This window comes from Emys orbicularis, chromosome 11 (genome assembly GCF_028017835.1).
Source record: "Emys orbicularis isolate rEmyOrb1 chromosome 11, rEmyOrb1.hap1, whole genome shotgun sequence".
Taxonomy (NCBI): Eukaryota; Metazoa; Chordata; order Testudines; family Emydidae; genus Emys; species Emys orbicularis.
The window spans coordinates 16,726,418-16,744,326 of record NC_088693.1 but is presented as its reverse complement, the minus strand read 5'-3'; the positions used below and the strand labels follow the sequence as shown (position 1 = coordinate 16,744,326).

Sequence of the window (17,909 nt, the reverse complement as noted above, 5' to 3'; positions counted from 1 at the left end):
CTCCTCAGTCCTCCAGCAACACACCCTCTCACTCTCAGCTTCTTGCGCCTCTTGCTCCCAGCTCCTCACACTCGCCCCACAAACTGAAGTGAGCTCCTTTTTAAAACCCAGGTGCCCTGATTAGCCTGCCTTAATTGATTCTAGCAGCTTCTTCTTAATTGGCTCCAGGTGTCCTAATTAGCCTGCCTGCCTTAACTGGTTCTAGCAGGTTCCTGATTACTCTAGTGCAGCCCCTGCTCTGGTCACTCAGGGAACAGAAAACTACTCATCCAGTGACCAGTATATTTGCCCTCTACCAGACTCCTGTACCCCACTGGTCTGGGTCTGTCACAAGTACTTATTTGGGCTCACACACACAAGCTAAACAAAAACAGTATTCTTTCTCCCACACAAAATGTGCACTTGTTAGTTATAAAAGGAAAGATTAATTTATAATATATATTTTGAGTAATGAAAAATTAAATATACCCCAAAACCAAGCTGTGTTCAGTAGCATGAAACAGTTTACAGGTTGCCACATGAACACTGAGACATCTCAGACAAGATACATTTCTGAACAGCCCAACAATTATCTCCCAGGCACATCTGTTTAGCTCCATGTTGCGAATAAAATTCCCTTCTGGTGCGGTCCTAGGACACGTTATTCTACTTTTTCTAGACTTTTAAGAGGCATTTTCTGCACAGATCTTTCCGTCACCCTCCCCACTCTAATCTCCAACTGAAAACTGTCATAGTGGTTCTCATCATTGCACTGCGACCCCCTTCTGACAACAAAAATTACTACATAATCTCACACCACAGGGGGCCCCATGAAGCTAAATTGCTTGAGCTTGGGCTTCAGCCCTGCATGGTGGGGCTCAGGCTTTGGCAAGGCCGGCATTAGACTCGCTGGGGCCCAGGACAGAAAGCCCAAGCCCGAGCCCCGTGGGGACGAAGCCCTCGGGCTTCGGCTTCAGCCCCTCATTGTGGGGCTCAGGCTTCAGGCCATGGTCCTCCCACTTTTTGAAAGTGGACGGGACTGGCCTGTCCACTTTTTGCCGAGGCGGACCCCCGGCGGACCCCCTCCCAAAGCCCCATCCAGGCCAGCCTAAAGCCCGGCCGGGAAGCCGCATAGACCCTCCACCTGCCTGCGGTGGGGGGCTGAGAGCAGTGCCCAGCCCATATCCCCACCCGGCCCAGGGCAGGTAGAGTTCAAGGGTCCATGACTCTACACCAGCTCCCCACAGCTGCCCACGTGGCTCTGTCCCCAACCTGGCTCCTGGGATCCCAGCCCCCCACTCCCCCTGCCTCACAGGGTGGGGGAGGGGAGGGCCCTCACAACCACAGCCCAGCCATGATCAGAGCCACGCAGGCAGCTGTGGGGAGCCAAGGACCCTCCATCTGCCCTGGGCAGGGAGTCCGGGGGGCGGGAACAGGGGCAGAGAATTGCTCTCACCCCACCCCACCCCGGGAGGTGGGGGGCTGGCGGGATCCTGACCCCGCTCTGGCTTGGTTCAGGGCAAGACCTCAGAGGGGCCCCCAGCCCCTCCCCCCCACACACCCTTTTGGGAAGGCTCCGGAGCCCTTGCCCCAGCAAGTCTAACGCCGGCCCTGGCAACCCCATTAAAACGAACTTGCGACCCATTTGGGGTCCTGACCAACAGTAAGAGGTATTTGCATTTCGGATTTCCAGTGTGTCGCTGTGGGGGACTATATTTTCTCCAGTGTATGGTTAAGATTCCAAAGTTTGTTCCCACCACAGATCTACCTTTTTCTCTCCTAAACACTATATTATTAAATCCCTATTTGTTGAGATTTGTGCAATAAAATTATTACATCTAGAACCATGACGAAAGGAGGTTCATATAAAAAGGTGTAATCGTCCCTTTTGGCTAGTGCTGTGCCCAGCACTGCGCTGCTGGAAATGCTCTTTTGTTTTTTGTTGTTTTGATGTTTTTTTGTTTTTGTTTTTTAAAATAGGCTTTGATCACTCATGGCCAGTAAACATACCTAGGTCAGTATATTTAGCAGCACTGTGAATACGTAAACCTGATTCTCCTCCCTGTCCCCCAAACCCAAATTCAACCCTGGGAAACTTGCTGGATAGAATGTAGAGTTCATGCGGTAGATTTGTTTGGAGATGTTAAATCACTTCCCATCATTAATGTGGAGCTCTGATGATACAGAATGGATGACACGTTCCAACCCAGAGGTAGCTGTATTTCAGTGGAGGGTGATTGATGGTTCCTTTAATATTTTATCTAAAGACTTTCACCTAAAATGACCACAGTGTCCCTCAGGAACTGTTTAGTAGGAGTCGATCACCCTCCAATGAAATGCAGCTACCTCTGGGGTGAAATCCAATATCTGTGTGACAGAACATGGCAGTGCTATGGAACCATTTGGGACAGAAGTGAAGGAACCGTTTCCATCTGAACACATGGCGGAGTTTTCAATAATCAGAATGCAATTACCCAGATTTGGGCAAGACACCAGGGTTAACACCCCCTATTCTTGTGGAATGAATGAAGGCATTTTTAGGGACAACAAGCAGGCAAGACCTTTGCTTTTATGTCTTATTCAAAAGACAGCACCAATACAATGCTGGGGCATTGACTCACTACTGACTCCGAGTGGATGCCAACAGCACAACTTCCTGGATTATCCAGGTGTTCCCTTAAATTCTCCAGCCAAACACTAATCCAACTGCCCCTGCTAAATGCATGAGATCTGACAATATCTAAGCACCAGGTGATATTGATACATATAGTTCATTGACTTGTGTAACAGAGTCCCTCTCCAAAGGCGTCCCCATCAGGAAATATATGGTTAAGGGGAACTGTATAACATGCACAGATGAAAATAATAACCAGCCTACAACATATGCATCTTCAGACACATGCCCAATAAAGTCTATGGGGAACTTGAGTGGAATGATTAAAGAAATGTACCAAAGGGAGTCAGTGGAACTGGGTTTAAGTACATGGGGTGGAGTTATAGTCTGGAAACTAATCAACCAAGTTGTTCTTTCAATTTTTGTTCAGTCTCCAAGCTGTACCTTTTTCTGTAAGGAAAAGAAGCAGACAGACAATTTCCAACCTATGAGGAAATGTCTAATTTTCCTGTAACAGGAGTCCTACCATTGTCAAGTTTTGCAGCACCTGAGTCATCTCTAGATGACAACCACATATTTTTAGCAGAGTACTTGAAGTAATCTGTTCTCCTGAAAATCCATTAGCCAAGTGCCTTACAAAATATATTTCCTTGGTGATCTTTTGAAAGGCTATTTCTATTCACAATATCTTTATTTTGAGCTACACATTAATCTGCCAACACTAGATTGTTCATAATGGGGGGGGGGAAATCAGGTGCCCTTCTCCAGTTTTCTGGGACTTTTTTTTAAATTTCTGATTTAAAGAAAAGTGCTAGCATTGGTCACTCTAGTTATATTTAGCTTTAAGTGACTGTTTAGGTCAGATCGCATGCCTGTTCATTTAAAACTGGCATTGTGTTGAATTAAAAGATTAACCACTGCCAAGCTAATGAGTAGTGAACGTGGGCAGCAGTCTGTTTTGTGATCATTCTAAATAGCACAGTGGGGTTAGGCGCTTATTGTAAAAGTCAATGCTAAGTGGTGACACAATAGGTATCAAAGAGGCAGTGTTTTCCAGTGGATAGGACACTGGTGTGATAGTCAGGAGACTTGTGTTCAATTAATTCCTGGCTCTGCCATTGATTTGGGTGACGTTTGATAAATTGCCTCAGCTCTCAGTGCCTGTTTCTTCTCCCACCCATTTCCCTGTCTTGTGTATATGGACTGTAAGCTCTTTGGGGAAGAGATTGTCATGTCCTATACAGCATATTGCACAATCTCGGTGCTACTGGAATACAAATAAGATCAAAATAAACCCTATCTTGTGGCGGAACACTAAATCTGGTACATTGTAAACTCCTTGGTGGAGAGATCTCTCCATATTTGTCTAATGCACTTAACGTCAGCACTATGCCAAATTAACCCTAAAAACACCACCAAATTGTAACGGCTTCTAATGAAGAAGCTACACAAAGCTTGTATGAAAAGTTCCTATTCCTGCTCGTTAAAGAGCCCGGGGGATATTTGACACTATGGTTCTTCTGCAATAGCAGGGAGACAGCTGAGCTGTTGGCATGCCAGGGGCACTGTATCCTGTGCATACAGCAGAACTGGCTCTGTTGGGTTGGGAGAGGGTCAGGGTCAGTAGATCTGTGTTTGCACAGATCCTTTTCCAGTTTGGGGGGAGGGGGAGAGAGAGAGAGAGAGAGAGAGAGCGCGAGCTGCAGCCCCTACTCCAGCCAAACCCTCAGTAGCTGCTGCTCCCAGTTGTATGTCTACACTGCAATTAGACACCTGCTGCTCAACTATGCCAGCTGACTTGGGCTCACGGGGGCTCAGTCTGCAGGACTGTTTAAATGCAGTGTAAATGTCCAGGTGTGTGCTGAAGTCAGGGCTCTGTGACCCTCTTACCTCATAGGATCCTAGAGCTCAGGTTCCAGGTGGAGCCTGAATATCTACACTGCAATTAAACAGCCCCTTAGCCCGAGCCCGGCCTGCCTGAGTCACTAACTGCAGTGTAGACATACCCTGAAAAAGCTACATAGCTGCTTCATGCTTCGAGCAGGGGATACAGATTTCCCATCAGCTGGCCCATCACTTTGATACTCCTTTCCACAGCAGAAAAGAGGTTATGATGACCACAGATCTCAACATTTTCAGGACAGAGAAAGATAGAGTCTATACTGACAAGTGTACAATAAATGCCCAGACACGTCCATGCAGTGCAAAACCACCCTTGGCATCTAGCTGGGTCTTTGATCATCATTTTAGCTTTTGGCAGAAAGGCCAGGAGCTGAACAAGCTACATCCCCACCTTTAGGGTCAATCCCACCTGATCACAGATGGATTGAGTGTTGTGGGGAAGCTTGCACTGCTGTTGCCTAGGCTTATCCTCCATTTATTCAAGTTCTACCAGTCCAGCACTTTTCCTGGGCACAGGTCTGAAAATGTAACTAACTAACTTCTGCTGCTACAGATGAAGCAAGAAGTTTAAACATAAAATAATGCACAAGCGTGAATCATACAAAATGACATTGACAGGCAATAGATAGATTTCCTCACTGCTCATAACACCAGTACCAAGATAACCGTCCAATAGAGATATACTTTATAGTGATGTTTGCAATGAACAAGGAAACACGGTCAATTATGAGTCATTTAAGCAAAGCCCACACAATATCAAATCAAATTCTACTTGCTTTACTCACACAAGTAGTCCCATTGGAGGGAATGGAGTTTCTCAGATGACTAAGAAGAGAAGATTCAGTTTCCAAGTGATTAACACACAGACAGGCAAGGACAAGAAAAGTTGCTTGCAAAAAAACCTAGTGTGCCTATCTGAAGTGCAAGACACTTAATTTGAGCTGTGTAAGCAGTGAGGTACTACAGCGCTTATATCCACTGTGGCATCTGAAAGGAACAGCACTGTGCCACTTAACAGTTTCAAGTCAATCCCCCGACACACCGGGGCCACTTCGTACAGCTCCACTGGGGTAAAGCTACTGTAAATCCAGCTTGCCCAGATATGAAAGAATTCCACCAGGACTATGTGCCCAACATTGCTGTTGTGGCTCCCACACCTCTCCCCTCCAGACTCCCAGCCTAGTTCTTGGGTCTGGAGGAAGAGGAGTGTGGCCAGATATCCTGGCACCCCAGCAATTTCCAAATGCCTGAGCAGCCCCTTTAGATCTTGGGAGTAAATTAAAGCAGTCTGAAGGCCTGGGGTTCAAACTAGCTCAGCTAGGGACTAGACCAGCACCACAAGAACTGGGGAAGGCAAAAGTGGTTTAAATCCACCTTTATACCATCTACCACCAGAGCTGCATCAAGTGTTCCTCAGTCACAGTCCAGAATCTGGACCATTACGTGAGTATATTATAGACCAGGGGTGGGGAAACTTTTGGGCCCGAAGGCCACATCTGGGTGGGGATATTGTATGCAGGGCCATGAATGTAGGACTGGGGTAGGGGGTTGGAGTGCAGGGGGAGTGTGGGGTGTGGGAAGGGGTGCACTGTGCAGGAAGGGGCTATGGGCAAGGGATTGGGGCATGGGGGAGGTGCGCGTGCAGGAGGGGGCTCAGGGCAGGGGGTTGGGGTGCAGGAGGGGTGTGGCAGGGGGCTCAAGGCAGGGGGACGGGGGCTCCCGGCAGGGGGTTGGGGTGCAGGCTCCAGCCCCCACTTACCTCGAGCGGTTCTGGGGTGGCAGTGGCATGCAGCGGGGCTAAGGCAGGCTCCCTGCCTTCCTGGTCCCGCGCCGCTCCTGGAAGTGGCCAGCATGTCCAGCAGTGGCTCCTAGGGGTGGGGTGGGGCAGGTGGCTCTGCTGAGCGCTGCCCTCGCCTGGGGTACAACCCCCGACGCTCCCATTGGGCGTGGTTCCCCATTCCTAGCCAATGGGAGCTGCGGGGGGCAGTGCCTGTAGGCAAGGGCAGCACACGGAGCCCTCTGCCCCCCGCCACCTCCCCCAGGGGCCGCAGGGACGTGGTGCCGGCCATTTCTGGGAGCAGCGCGGGGCCAGGGCTATGGCTGTCCATTCCCATCTGCATCTTGATTCCTTCCTGCAAACTATCTACTAGATTCTGAAGTGATACAGGAAATATTTTCTCACTGTCAACATTCCCAATTTGTTTTCATTATTCCCAAACATGGCACAATAATATGGCACTAAAAAAAAAAAAAAAAAACGCATCCGTTTCTACTTCTGTGTTTTTCTACTTACTTTCTTCTCATCTTTGGTAGATTTATGAATTTCTGTTTTGTAGAAGTTATCACTTAACAACTAGAGGAAGAAAATGCTAGATTGTTTTTATTGCTGTTAGATGCTCAAAGACATCTTGCTATACGCTGTCATTTACATTTCACATTAAATGTGAAATATGTTGGAAATGAGCAAATATTTGTTTTAATTTGACCCATCTGTTAAATGAAATACAAAGAGGGCTGCTAAATCAACATATTTAAATTCAGCAACTTGTAAACAATTTATATGTTTGTTTCTTCTTGGTTAAAATTGCCTTCAAGCATAATTCTTATGAAATCCGCATATTAAATTGCCTTGTATTATTCTCATGGATGCAGGCCATGATTTTTTCCTCTTCAGTTCATTAATTTATTTCCTAACCCAAGTTAATTAGTGAGACTCATATTTTTAAGAGCCATTTGAAATACATTGTAGAAATCGTTTCAGGAAATTCATGAAAGCATTTTCCAACACCGTCAGCAAGCTGGTCGCATACAGAAAATGTTAGATATCAGTGGCAAATTCCTTTAATATTAAGCACCAGCCAATTGCTTTCATTTAGCTTTTAGCATTGGTCCTGACCCATTTCCAACTGGACAGTCAAAGGAAAAATTAAGAAGTGGAGGTAGGGACTCCAAACCACATGCCAGCGCTAACCAAGGCTTTAGGCCTCAGCCAAGCACTGACAAATTCATTGCTGGAATACGGTCTGGTTCACCTGTGTATCAGCATGGTTAAGATGGGTATTGAACTTATAACCATGGGTTTAGTGTTTAGACTTTATGAAATGCTTGTAAATTGTTGCATGCATTAATCTCACTTAGAATATCTGTAAAAAAAAAAAAAAAAAAAGTGTTCGCTATGAAACCGTGAGCCCTGTCAGCAGGGATTGTCTCCTGTTCATCAAGGCTACCAAAACTAAATGGGCCATTGTGGGACATTAAAATACAAAGACTTTGTTAATTGCCCCTTCACAACCATGAAGAGGTTACATACAAAAGAGCTCATCCCAGCAGTTTGAATTCTGAAAGAAGGAAATAAAAATAGCTGACGAGAAAATTTTTCCATCTTTTGCTGTTGAGACTCTCAGAGGGCTAGAGCTATGAAACAGAAGCAGAGATCCCCAGGGTCGACCTGGGTTAGCCCTAAAAGACATTCAGTGCTGATAAAAGAACAGGAGTACTTGTTAGTCTCTAAGGTGCCACAAGTACTCCTGTTCTTTTTGCGGATACAGACTAACACAGCTGCTACTCTGAAACCTGTCAGTGCTGATAGATTACTACACCTCTGTCATCTTTTGGCACTACAGACTAACTCATTTGTGTATATAGGTTTGCCTGCTTTAACCTGTAATAAAGTTCTCATTTCTTTTCTTAATCCTTAGGATTAAGGATTGGCTACATGTGTTGTCTTTGGTGTGAGATCAGAGGTACAATTTGACATGGGGGTGAGTGACTGGTCTCTTGGGACTGGCAGCAACCTGAATAGTGTGTGATCTTTGGTGTATACCAACCAACCATTGCTAAATCCAGCTTGCCTGGATGGCAAGATAGACTGGAGTGTCCAATGGGACTGTCTGACTCCATGGTAAAGCTGTTGTGTCCTCCTAAAGCGCCATACTTGTTACTGAGTTGGTGAAATCTAGAACATACCACCTGTTTGTGGTGTCTGCCCTGAGGTTGGCACTCAGGGGATAAATGGGAAGAAAAGCCACAGTAATTTAGTTTCCCCTCTGCACCCACATAGAGCTTATTGCAGGTTTGGGGCCTTAAGATGGACTTAAATGTAAATGTGGACAGTTTGTGAGGGGAGCAAGTTCCACAGATATCTGAAAGGTCCCACTGTAGCAAAGACCTTAAATAGCAATACCTTCTCTCTCCCTTGCTCTGTGCCATGTGCATTAGTCATTGCCTTCCATCCCAGAAGGCAGTTCAGATACAGCGCCACTGAAATGTAAGTTTCTTTATCACATTTATACAGTGCCTTTCATTCCAAATGATCCCAAAATAGTTTGCAGTATCATTAGAGAACCACAGTAACCAGAGTGTTTCTTCTCAAAAAATGCACTTTAGACACAAGGACCAGACAAGTGTTTTGAGAAAATGAAAGCATGTGGCCTGAAGCTTCATTTCTCACATATGAATCCTGCAGAACACTTCATGCATGTATTTGGCCACATCTGTTATCCAATACTTTTAATCTGGTTACTGAGATGTAATTACAGGAGTAAGGTTAGATCTTGTCTACATGGTATCTTTTAATTGGGTCTGCAATTCTGACCCAGACATAATGCAGAAGGGGCCAGAGAGAGACCGGGTCTCCTTTCACTATAGCTAGAATTCCTGGTTATCCATTTCTTTCCCCGCATTCCATAGACCTCTAGAAAAGGCTTGGTGGGCTGCGGATAATAGCGAGAATATGGCTAGCTAGGAGAATATGGGACAGTCAGTTTTAATCTCTGCATGGTTTTCTAAGTGGAAGAACCCATTTGCGTCAACCCCCTCCCTGAAATATCAGAGAGCCAAAAAGCTGCACTGAAATCCTACTTTGTCTGTGCATTCATCCACTAGCTTGTCTATTTACCTTAGCCACTATTGTATTAAGCAAGCCAGCAAAACAAGGATTTGCTGTAATTCAAGCAGGACATGATTAAGAGCACCTCTAAGACCCTCAGCTGGAGGTGGAGGCTACATGGATCACAGCCTGGAAAGATTCCAAGTTGGTGAAATGACAACTTGATTAGTTTTAGTCTGACAAATGTGGCGAGAGAGATCAGACATAATTCCAAGGTTATGGGCCTTCAAATAAGACCAGAGGAATAAAAGCAAACAAACAAGGGCAACAGCAACCTGGGAGACCAAATGAACTCTCCAGCCCAGTTTCAATCAATCAACATTCAACTTAAATATAGCAACAATTGACAAAGTTCAGCACAGGACACTTGCTAGCTAGCATTCTGAATAGAAGGACATGCATCAGAATTGGCTGAAATTTAGATCTTGTGAGACAACAAATTTTTGCAACAGGCACATATTCAGGGATTTAAGAAAAAAAAAATGCCAGCAGGAACAGTTTGACACCAAGTCACGATCCCTCTGCCCTGCCTACCAAACTAACACTGCATGCCACAGTGAGGCCAGCTTCATCTGTCCACAGGGAAAGAAACACAGAGTGTAACCAGGCAACATAAATAACAAAAAGTAAATTGGATTTTACTTAGTGACCTCCCTCCCTCCCCATTGCTTTAACGTAGTAGAATGTTAATAAGACACAGCCCAGGGAATCAGGTTTATTAAAATAGATTGTTTAAAATGTAAAGGGTCCCTTTAAAAAACACACACACACACACACACACACACACCCCAAGCCTTGGCCTTTGTGTAGAAAGCCAAGGGTTGCAGATGGTATGAGAACTGTTCCTCTGGGCATGACCCTCAGCTGTGCCATTTGAGAGAGACTATTCATTTTCAGTCCCACATTCTATACCAGGTTGGGGTCCCATCACTTTAATTGTTAAAAAGTTATTTTCATCAAGAATGAAAAACCACAAAAGTGAGGAAATAGAGTGATTTATTTAGCTGTATGAATAATTTTCTTAAATTCTGGGGCCTCCGTCATTTTGGACCTGCATCCCATACTTCAATACACATTTGGGCCTTGGCAGGGTGAGAGAGATACCTCTAAGTTTCTTCCCGACCCCTACAAATAAAACATGCCCTTACCTAGGAAGAGGATGGTCTGTTTCCTGGAGTTCTTGCCCTCGATGCTTTCATTTTTCCTTAGATACTGCTCCTGGTGACTTTGTACCCCCTGAACCATCACAGTCCCATCCTTGAGGATCATCAGAGTTTTCATCATGCTGCGGCACATGAAGGCCACCGATATCAGCACCACAATGTACACAATGAAGGCGCTGAAGATGCTGGACTGGAAGACAGTCCACTTGGAAGAAAGATTTGTACATATAGTGACATTCCTCATCAGGTTAGGCCAGTTGTCTCTGGAGGTAGGCGTATTACAGGCAGTCACCCTTCGGTGACCCTGGACAACTTCTAGGGGGTATTCAGTGCCCATTGCAAAGAGAAGGGGCAGGGCCACCAGGATGGAGATGACCCAGACAAAGGCAATGAGTATCTTGGCCTTATGGGGTCCAGAGGCAGCCTTGAACTTGAAAGGGTGGCAGATGGCAACGTACCTCTCGAAGCTGAGGGTGGCCACGTGCAGTATGGTGGCATAGCTGCAGGCCTCAAAGAGGAAGCAGTACAGCTTGCAGGCCACATTGCCGTTTGGGGTGGAGAAGGGACTCCAGATAATGCTGAAGAACTCCACAGGCATCCCCAGCAGGATGACCAGCAAGTCGGAACAGGCCAAGCTCACCATATGGTCAGTGACCTCTTTCAGCAGATAGCCCTTCCTCTGCAGCACTTTGGTGGTCTGGATGGTGATACTGTTGCCCAGGATCCCCGCGACAAAGATAAAGATGTAGGTGAAGGCAAGAGTGATCTTGATCCACAGCGCAATCTCGAACTCTGGGACATGACTGTCATCAATCACATGAGAGCAATTTGCCTGGCCACTTTGCTGAGCCATGACCAAGTCCAGGAAAATACAAGGAAAAGGGGTTGGGGGGAGAGACTCTACTTACCAACTCCCTCCAATGTTCAAAGTAAAGCAGTAAATCAATCCCTCTTCCTCCCTTCACATTCACAAGCTAGTACAAGCAGGCTGCAGTGAAAGGGACTCTACAAGCCACACCTGACCGGAATCAAAGCTGGTTTGTTAGTTACAGAGACTGTGTCAATAATCCAGCACAGGCGTGGTGGGGAGGAGATAGGGTAGTTCTCAGCATGCATTCCCCTTTTCTTATGATGGATGAAACAAATCTCTTTTCATTGTTTCTTCTCTGCTGAAATCAGTTCTGTTTTCTCAAACACTCCAGACAATGAACTGCAGAGCTGTACCTCTTCCATTCACTGCTGTTATCTGCTGCCTTGCAGAGCACACCTTGCACCCAGGCTTTTACTACCGCAAACTTGGGGATGACATAAGAGTTTGTGCAGCTGCTCTCGTTTAACATTAACCTGTGGCTGAGGCAGAGACAGGATGTGGTCACTGACCAGCAGTCAGGTGGGTAGGGGAAAAAAGTGCAACAGCCTTTCAAAACAAGCAGCCTCCACTTCCTGAAATCAGATACCTGCTGCTGTAAGAGGCCTTTACCCTGAACCTACTAGCCAGGAGACAAACAAAGGTGGGGTTGGTGTGGGAGGCGCACACTGGAGAGAGAAGATTCATTCACTAGCTTCCCTCTGAGCAGGATTCAGGCTTTAGCTCTATGCTGATTTTAACCTCCTTTGTTGCTCTGTTTTTATATTCCCTTTAATCAGCACATTCGTCGTGGGTGGTTGTGATGCAGCAGAGCAAAATAAAGGGGGCCTAAGCCTCGCTTCAGGTATAATTTGATTGACTTCAATGGGGCTGGCTTGATTTATGCTAGCTGAGGAGCCAGTCCAATATTTTGGTTGCAGCCCTATATAAACAAATAGTTTTCTTAATATAAATAAATAAATTACTGGTGATGAGCTGGTGGATTTATAAACTACCTATTTAGAATGTAAAGGGTGTTCTACAAGTTTTAAAGTAAGTCAAACTCTGGGCATAAACAGATTAATAGTATCTCTTTACATTGCTATTTTTTCCCCCTGCTAGATAAAAATAATACAGATAGCAATCCAAATCACGCTCATTCCTTCCAATAATCATGACTGGCAGGGATTAGACTGTATTTCCCTCTTCCCTGCCTCGTCCCAGAGGGACTGAATTTAATACACTCTTTAGTTTTAGTTTCACACCAGGACACTAAAGGCTCCTGAAGTAATCCCTGGGCCCATTGATTTAGGGGGGCTGTATGGGTTAGGAGAACTTCACAGTACAATGCAAGTTGTTTTTCCCAAAATGGCAGAATAACTTTAGCAGCTGTAATCATGTAAGGTCCCGTATGATGAGCTGTTCTAATACTAAATCCAAGAAAAGTGGGTTCAAACAGTAATTTTTATTAACTAGTCAAGTTCAGGTCACATTTTATCTCAAGATAAAATAGGAGCATTAGAAAAATATTATTAAGCAGCCTCCTCATATTCAGTGGTTATCTCTACACCTAGGCAGCCCAAGTACATAACGAACAAAGGATGCCAATAACTGGATAATCAGCACCTGTTTCAATGGATTATTTATGCAGTCCTGTTTCAGAGAAACCACCTCAAATCTTGCAGAACTTCAAGCCCTGTAGCCCCAGTCATCTTTCCTTATGTTTGATAATTCAAATTTGTTCTGCTCAGACAAGCTTTCTATTATTACCCAATTTCTTTCACTTAATTTTACTTTATAAAAGTGTGAACAAAGATTACATATGCATGACTGAATCATGGAAATGAAGCTAATTAAAATTTGCTGCTTACCATCAAAGGGAGGAAAGAGAGAGAGAGGGGGTCCAATAGGATTAGATCTCCCCCTTTTTCCACACCAATTATAAAATGCATATGCAATTTTGCAGTTTTCAATATTATCTTTAGAATATACACAATGTTTATTAACTCCCTTTATTAGAGTTGTAGTACCACAGAGGGAATAGGAGTGGAAAGAGAATATTTCAGTGCCCATAAAGTGAGACCATAAAAAAGATGGTATACAGGAACTGCCATATTAGATCAGAACAATTGTCCATCTAGTTCAGGATCCTCTCACAAAGGTCTGAAATACCCAACATGGATAATTATGCAATAATATATCTATAGGGGAAGATTCTTCCTAACCACAGATAGTTAATGGTTGACTGCAGTATGAAGGTTGATAGCTCTCATATATTTTATCCTAGTTAGTATAGCAATAGATTATATTATTATTATTATTATGAATGTCTAATCTTTTGGGGATCTTATTAAGCTCTTTGCCTTACAAATATCTTGTGGCAATGAGTTACAAAATTGACTGGTGGATTGTATTCCAAATTTTCTTTTTATTATTTTTCAATTAATTTCCATGGATGGACCCTTGTTCTTGTGTAAGAAGAAATGGTTTTTACAGCAGTTGATCTATGTACTGCTCATTGGGTTTTGCCCAACCTTGCCTAACATGCCCAACAGTATTGCCAACTCTTGCAATTTTATTACAACTCTTATGCTTTTGGGGCACGGGAGTTGGGGTTTTTTTTCCACCTGTCTAATGAAAACATGATGAAAGGCTGAAACTCATGAATCTTCCTTTACTCAAAATGGCCATAATCCCCTATTACTATCAATGGGACTGAAGCCAGCAAGAGGGTCACCATTTCCTTACAGTCTCTCTGCAAGGGGAAGTGAGGCTGTCCTTAATAAAGAAATTGGCTGCCACCTCCCCCAATCTGATTATTTTTGAGGGTCTTATTCATGATTTTTGATGTCTTGAGGTTGACAATACTGGTCGTCAGTCATCAGTCTTGTGCAGAAGCCCCCATGTGTAAGATAGCATTTCTTTCCACTGTTAGCACACAGCAGTGCTGGAAGGCTGCAGTCAGCACTTTATCAACCAGAGAACGAGGGTAATGTGGGAAGCTCCAAAAAAATGATTATGTGCGTGCAATGTAGATGCAGATCTGACATTCTACCTGCAGCCTGTTCTCTCCATAGGCCAGGTAACATTAACTCCTGCAATGTTCAGAGGTGACGCGTGGGCGGATGGGGGTCAAGTGCCCCCCATCGACTTGTGTGCCAGGGGCATGGAGGAAGAGGGGCTCTGTCCTTCTCTCCCTGCACTCCCTCCTTCCCCCTTCGGCCACTCTCTCTGGCAGCCGGGCGGGGAATTGGATGGAGCCACTTCTTCCTGAGAGAGCCTGGCTAGGAGGCAGTGGCAGCCCACTCCCTGCCTGGGCTTGGCTGCTGGGATAGGGGCGCTCCGGCTCATTCCATCCCTGTCCCAGAAGCAGGGCCCAGGAGGGGGGCATCCTGCTGCTGGCCCAGCTGCTGGGGACAGGGGCTGAGCAAGCCAAAAACATGGCAGGAACTGGGGCAGCAGCAGGCTGCCCCCAACCTGGGCCCTGCTGCAGGAACAGGGACCGAGTGAGCCAGAGCCCCGCTCCTCCCACTGGCAGCCAAGCCCAGGAAGAGAGTGGGCCACCGCTGTCTCCCAGTCTGGGAGGCAGAAGTGGCTCCATCCCGCTCACTGCCTGGCTGCCAGGGAGAGCGGCTGAATGTGCCAGGGGGTGGGGGAGGTGCAGGGAGTGAAGGACAGAGTACCCCCTGCCCCGCAGGCAACGTGGGGTAGGGACAGCGTGGTAGCCCTGGGCTGGGAGCAGGAGAGGGGGTGTCAGTGGGCAGGGGAGACACATGGGGTGGTCACATGTCCTCCCCTTTAGATTGTGACTCCCCCCACTATGGGGAGACACCAGTCATCTATTGTGGATTTGTTTGATAAGATACTACCAGTAATGTGGGGGGAGGGCATACAAATACATAGATAGGTAATACATATTATTGTGGCTGGAGTAATGCTTATGTAAATAATTCTTCTATGGTTAGCTTTCTGCTTTAATCCCTGTGTGACTTTAGGGCAAGTCTACACTACATAATTAAGTTGACCTAGGTTACATCAATGTACCACCACCATAGTAATTACATCGCTTTTGCATATCCACACTATGCTCCTTGTATTGGTGGTGTGCATCTTCACCAGGAGCGCTTGCACCAATTTAACTGTCAGTGTGGGGCATTGTGGGACGGCTTCTAAAAGGCAGCAACAGTCAATGTAAACAACGCAATGTTTACGCTGACACTGCATCGACCTAAGTGCTACACCTCTTGCAGAGATGAAATTATCAAGTTGGTGTAGTGGGTGTGATGGGTTTCCCCCGGGGTGCCACCTGGAACTGGGGTACCACTGAGACTGCCTGACCCACCAGCCTGGGCTCCCTTTACACTGTACTACTGTGACCAGCCTGCCAAGCCGTCTCCTAGGCTCCAGTCTGCACCTTCTCCAGCCCACATACAGGTAGGGACACACCCAGCTGCAGCTGTATACAGACGCTGAGATCAGCTCTGCATGGAAAGGCTTCAGCTAAGGAACTTCCCAGCCACTTAGGCACTCACCCCCCTCTGGAGTGTAAACCCAAAATTACACCCTCTTGCACTGCACAGGGAACTGTACAGCGTAAACTCATGAAATTTGCCCCCTCCCTCAATGTGAAGAGGAATATACAACAGCTTTCTGCCCCAAGTTATAACTCCCACACACTGGGTTGTGATAAAGCAAAAACAAATTTATTAGCTACAAAAGATAGATTAAGTGATTATAAGAAATCGCAAACAGATGAAAGCAGATTACCTAGCAAATAAACAAAACGCAATCTAAGCTTAATATACCAAAGAGATTGGATATGAGTAGCATCTTCTCATCCTAAATGATGATTTAAGCGGGTTGCAGAGATTTTAAAGGGGCCAGCTGCCCTTGCTTGCTTAAAAACCCCAGGTATTCCTCTCACAGGCTAGAAACCCCTCTAGCCTGGGTCCAGCACTTTCCTCCAGTTCAGTCCTTGTTCCTCATGTGTTTCCAAGAGTCTCCTTTGGGCGGGGAGTCAGTGAAGAACCTCAATGATGTCACTCCCCTGCCTTAAATAACTTTTGCATATGGTGGGAACCCTTTGTCTCCAAGTTGGTTCCCACACCTTTCAGTGGAAAAAACAGGGGTGGAAGTAAGCCGGTACGGTCCAGTACGGCGTACCGGCAAGACCCAGCATGCTGTGCCGGACCAGACCAGCTTCCCCAGGCTGGTGATTTAAAGGGCCCGGGGCTCCAGCCGCTGCAGGGAGCCCCGGGCCCTTTAAATCACCGCCAGAGCCCTGGGGCTCTGGCAGCGGGGCTCGGGAGATGATTTAAAGGGCCCGGGGCTCCGGCCGCCGCTACTGCAGTGGAGCCCCTGTCCCTTTAAATCACCGCCGGAACCCTGCTGCCACTACCCCGGGGCTCGGGCAGAGACTTAAAGGGCCTGGGGATCCGGCCACTGCAGGGAGCCCCAGACCCTTTAAATCGCCCCTGAGCCCCAGAACTCCCAGCTGCCTCTGCAGCTGGGAGCTTCGGGGTGATTTAAAGGCCCCGGGGCTCCCAGCTGCAGCCGGAGCCCCTGGGCCTTTAAATCTTGATTTAAAGGGCCCAGGTATTTAAAGGCCCCGCCTCTTCCGGTTGAGGCCACACACCCTGCTCAGAACTCCAGCGTACCGGTAAGTACTTTAAGTTACTTCCACCCCTAGGGAAAAAAAAACACTGGTGTTCCAAGATGGAATCCAATACCAGGAGATCTGGTCACATGCCCCTGTGGTATCATAGCAGCCATGACTCAGAGGCTGTTTGTAGCATCCTCAGAAAGGCTCCCCGGTGGGAGATAAACTTCTTCGAAGGTCTATTGTTTTCTCTAATGGCCCTTCCCAGCCAGCCATCTAGACTTATTGAATTCTGCCTAGTGGGCATTCCCCAGGTGTAAGCACATTTATAATAGATGCACAGACAATATTCCTAACTCCAGATACCAAAATGCTACATGCATACAAATAGGATAATTATATTCAGTAGATCATAACCTTTTTAATGATATCTCACATGACGTGTGTCAGAGGGTGAGGTACATCAGTGGGAGCTACATTTTAGTGTAGACGTTTAATGAGTTAGGTCAGCATAAACTGCTTTAAGTCAACCTAAGTCTGTCGTGTAGAGCAGAGCTTAGTTCTGGAGAAAGTTGCTTGATTGATAGCTCGGGTAAGCAAAGTCTTCTCTCCCACATAATAGGTATTGCACAGGTAGTTGCAGTGCAACCTTTCCCCCAGGCTGCCTTGGCAACGCATCTAGGAAGTGAAAGGACAGAGCATTTTCCATGCCATTCAGTTCTTGGCCAATCTGCTCTCTTGTTAATGGGCCAGTCCTGCAAAGTGTTCACAGGATCAGACCTCTGAGTGTGGTAGTTGGTAAAAATTGTAAATGGGAACTGATCTAGGAACAACAAACTCATCTGACAGATGCCATCACATTTTATGTAAATTATTTGTAGATTAACCTCTTTCAGTGTGCAGGGATACGATATAGT

General features: G+C 46.1%; 1 protein-coding gene across 1 annotated transcript in view; it reads right to left on the bottom strand.

Annotated features, from left to right (window-relative positions):
* GPR39 (G protein-coupled receptor 39) overlaps window positions 1-11,399 on the bottom strand; it is a 117,270-nt gene extending 105,871 nt beyond the window's left edge. Inside the window, exon 1 of the mRNA XM_065413812.1 lies at window positions 10,532-11,399. Coding sequence (XP_065269884.1) covers window positions 10,532-11,399 — 868 coding nt within the window. The remainder of the gene's footprint in view (window positions 1-10,531) is intronic.
* Between the last annotated feature and the right edge of the window lie 6,510 nt (window positions 11,400-17,909).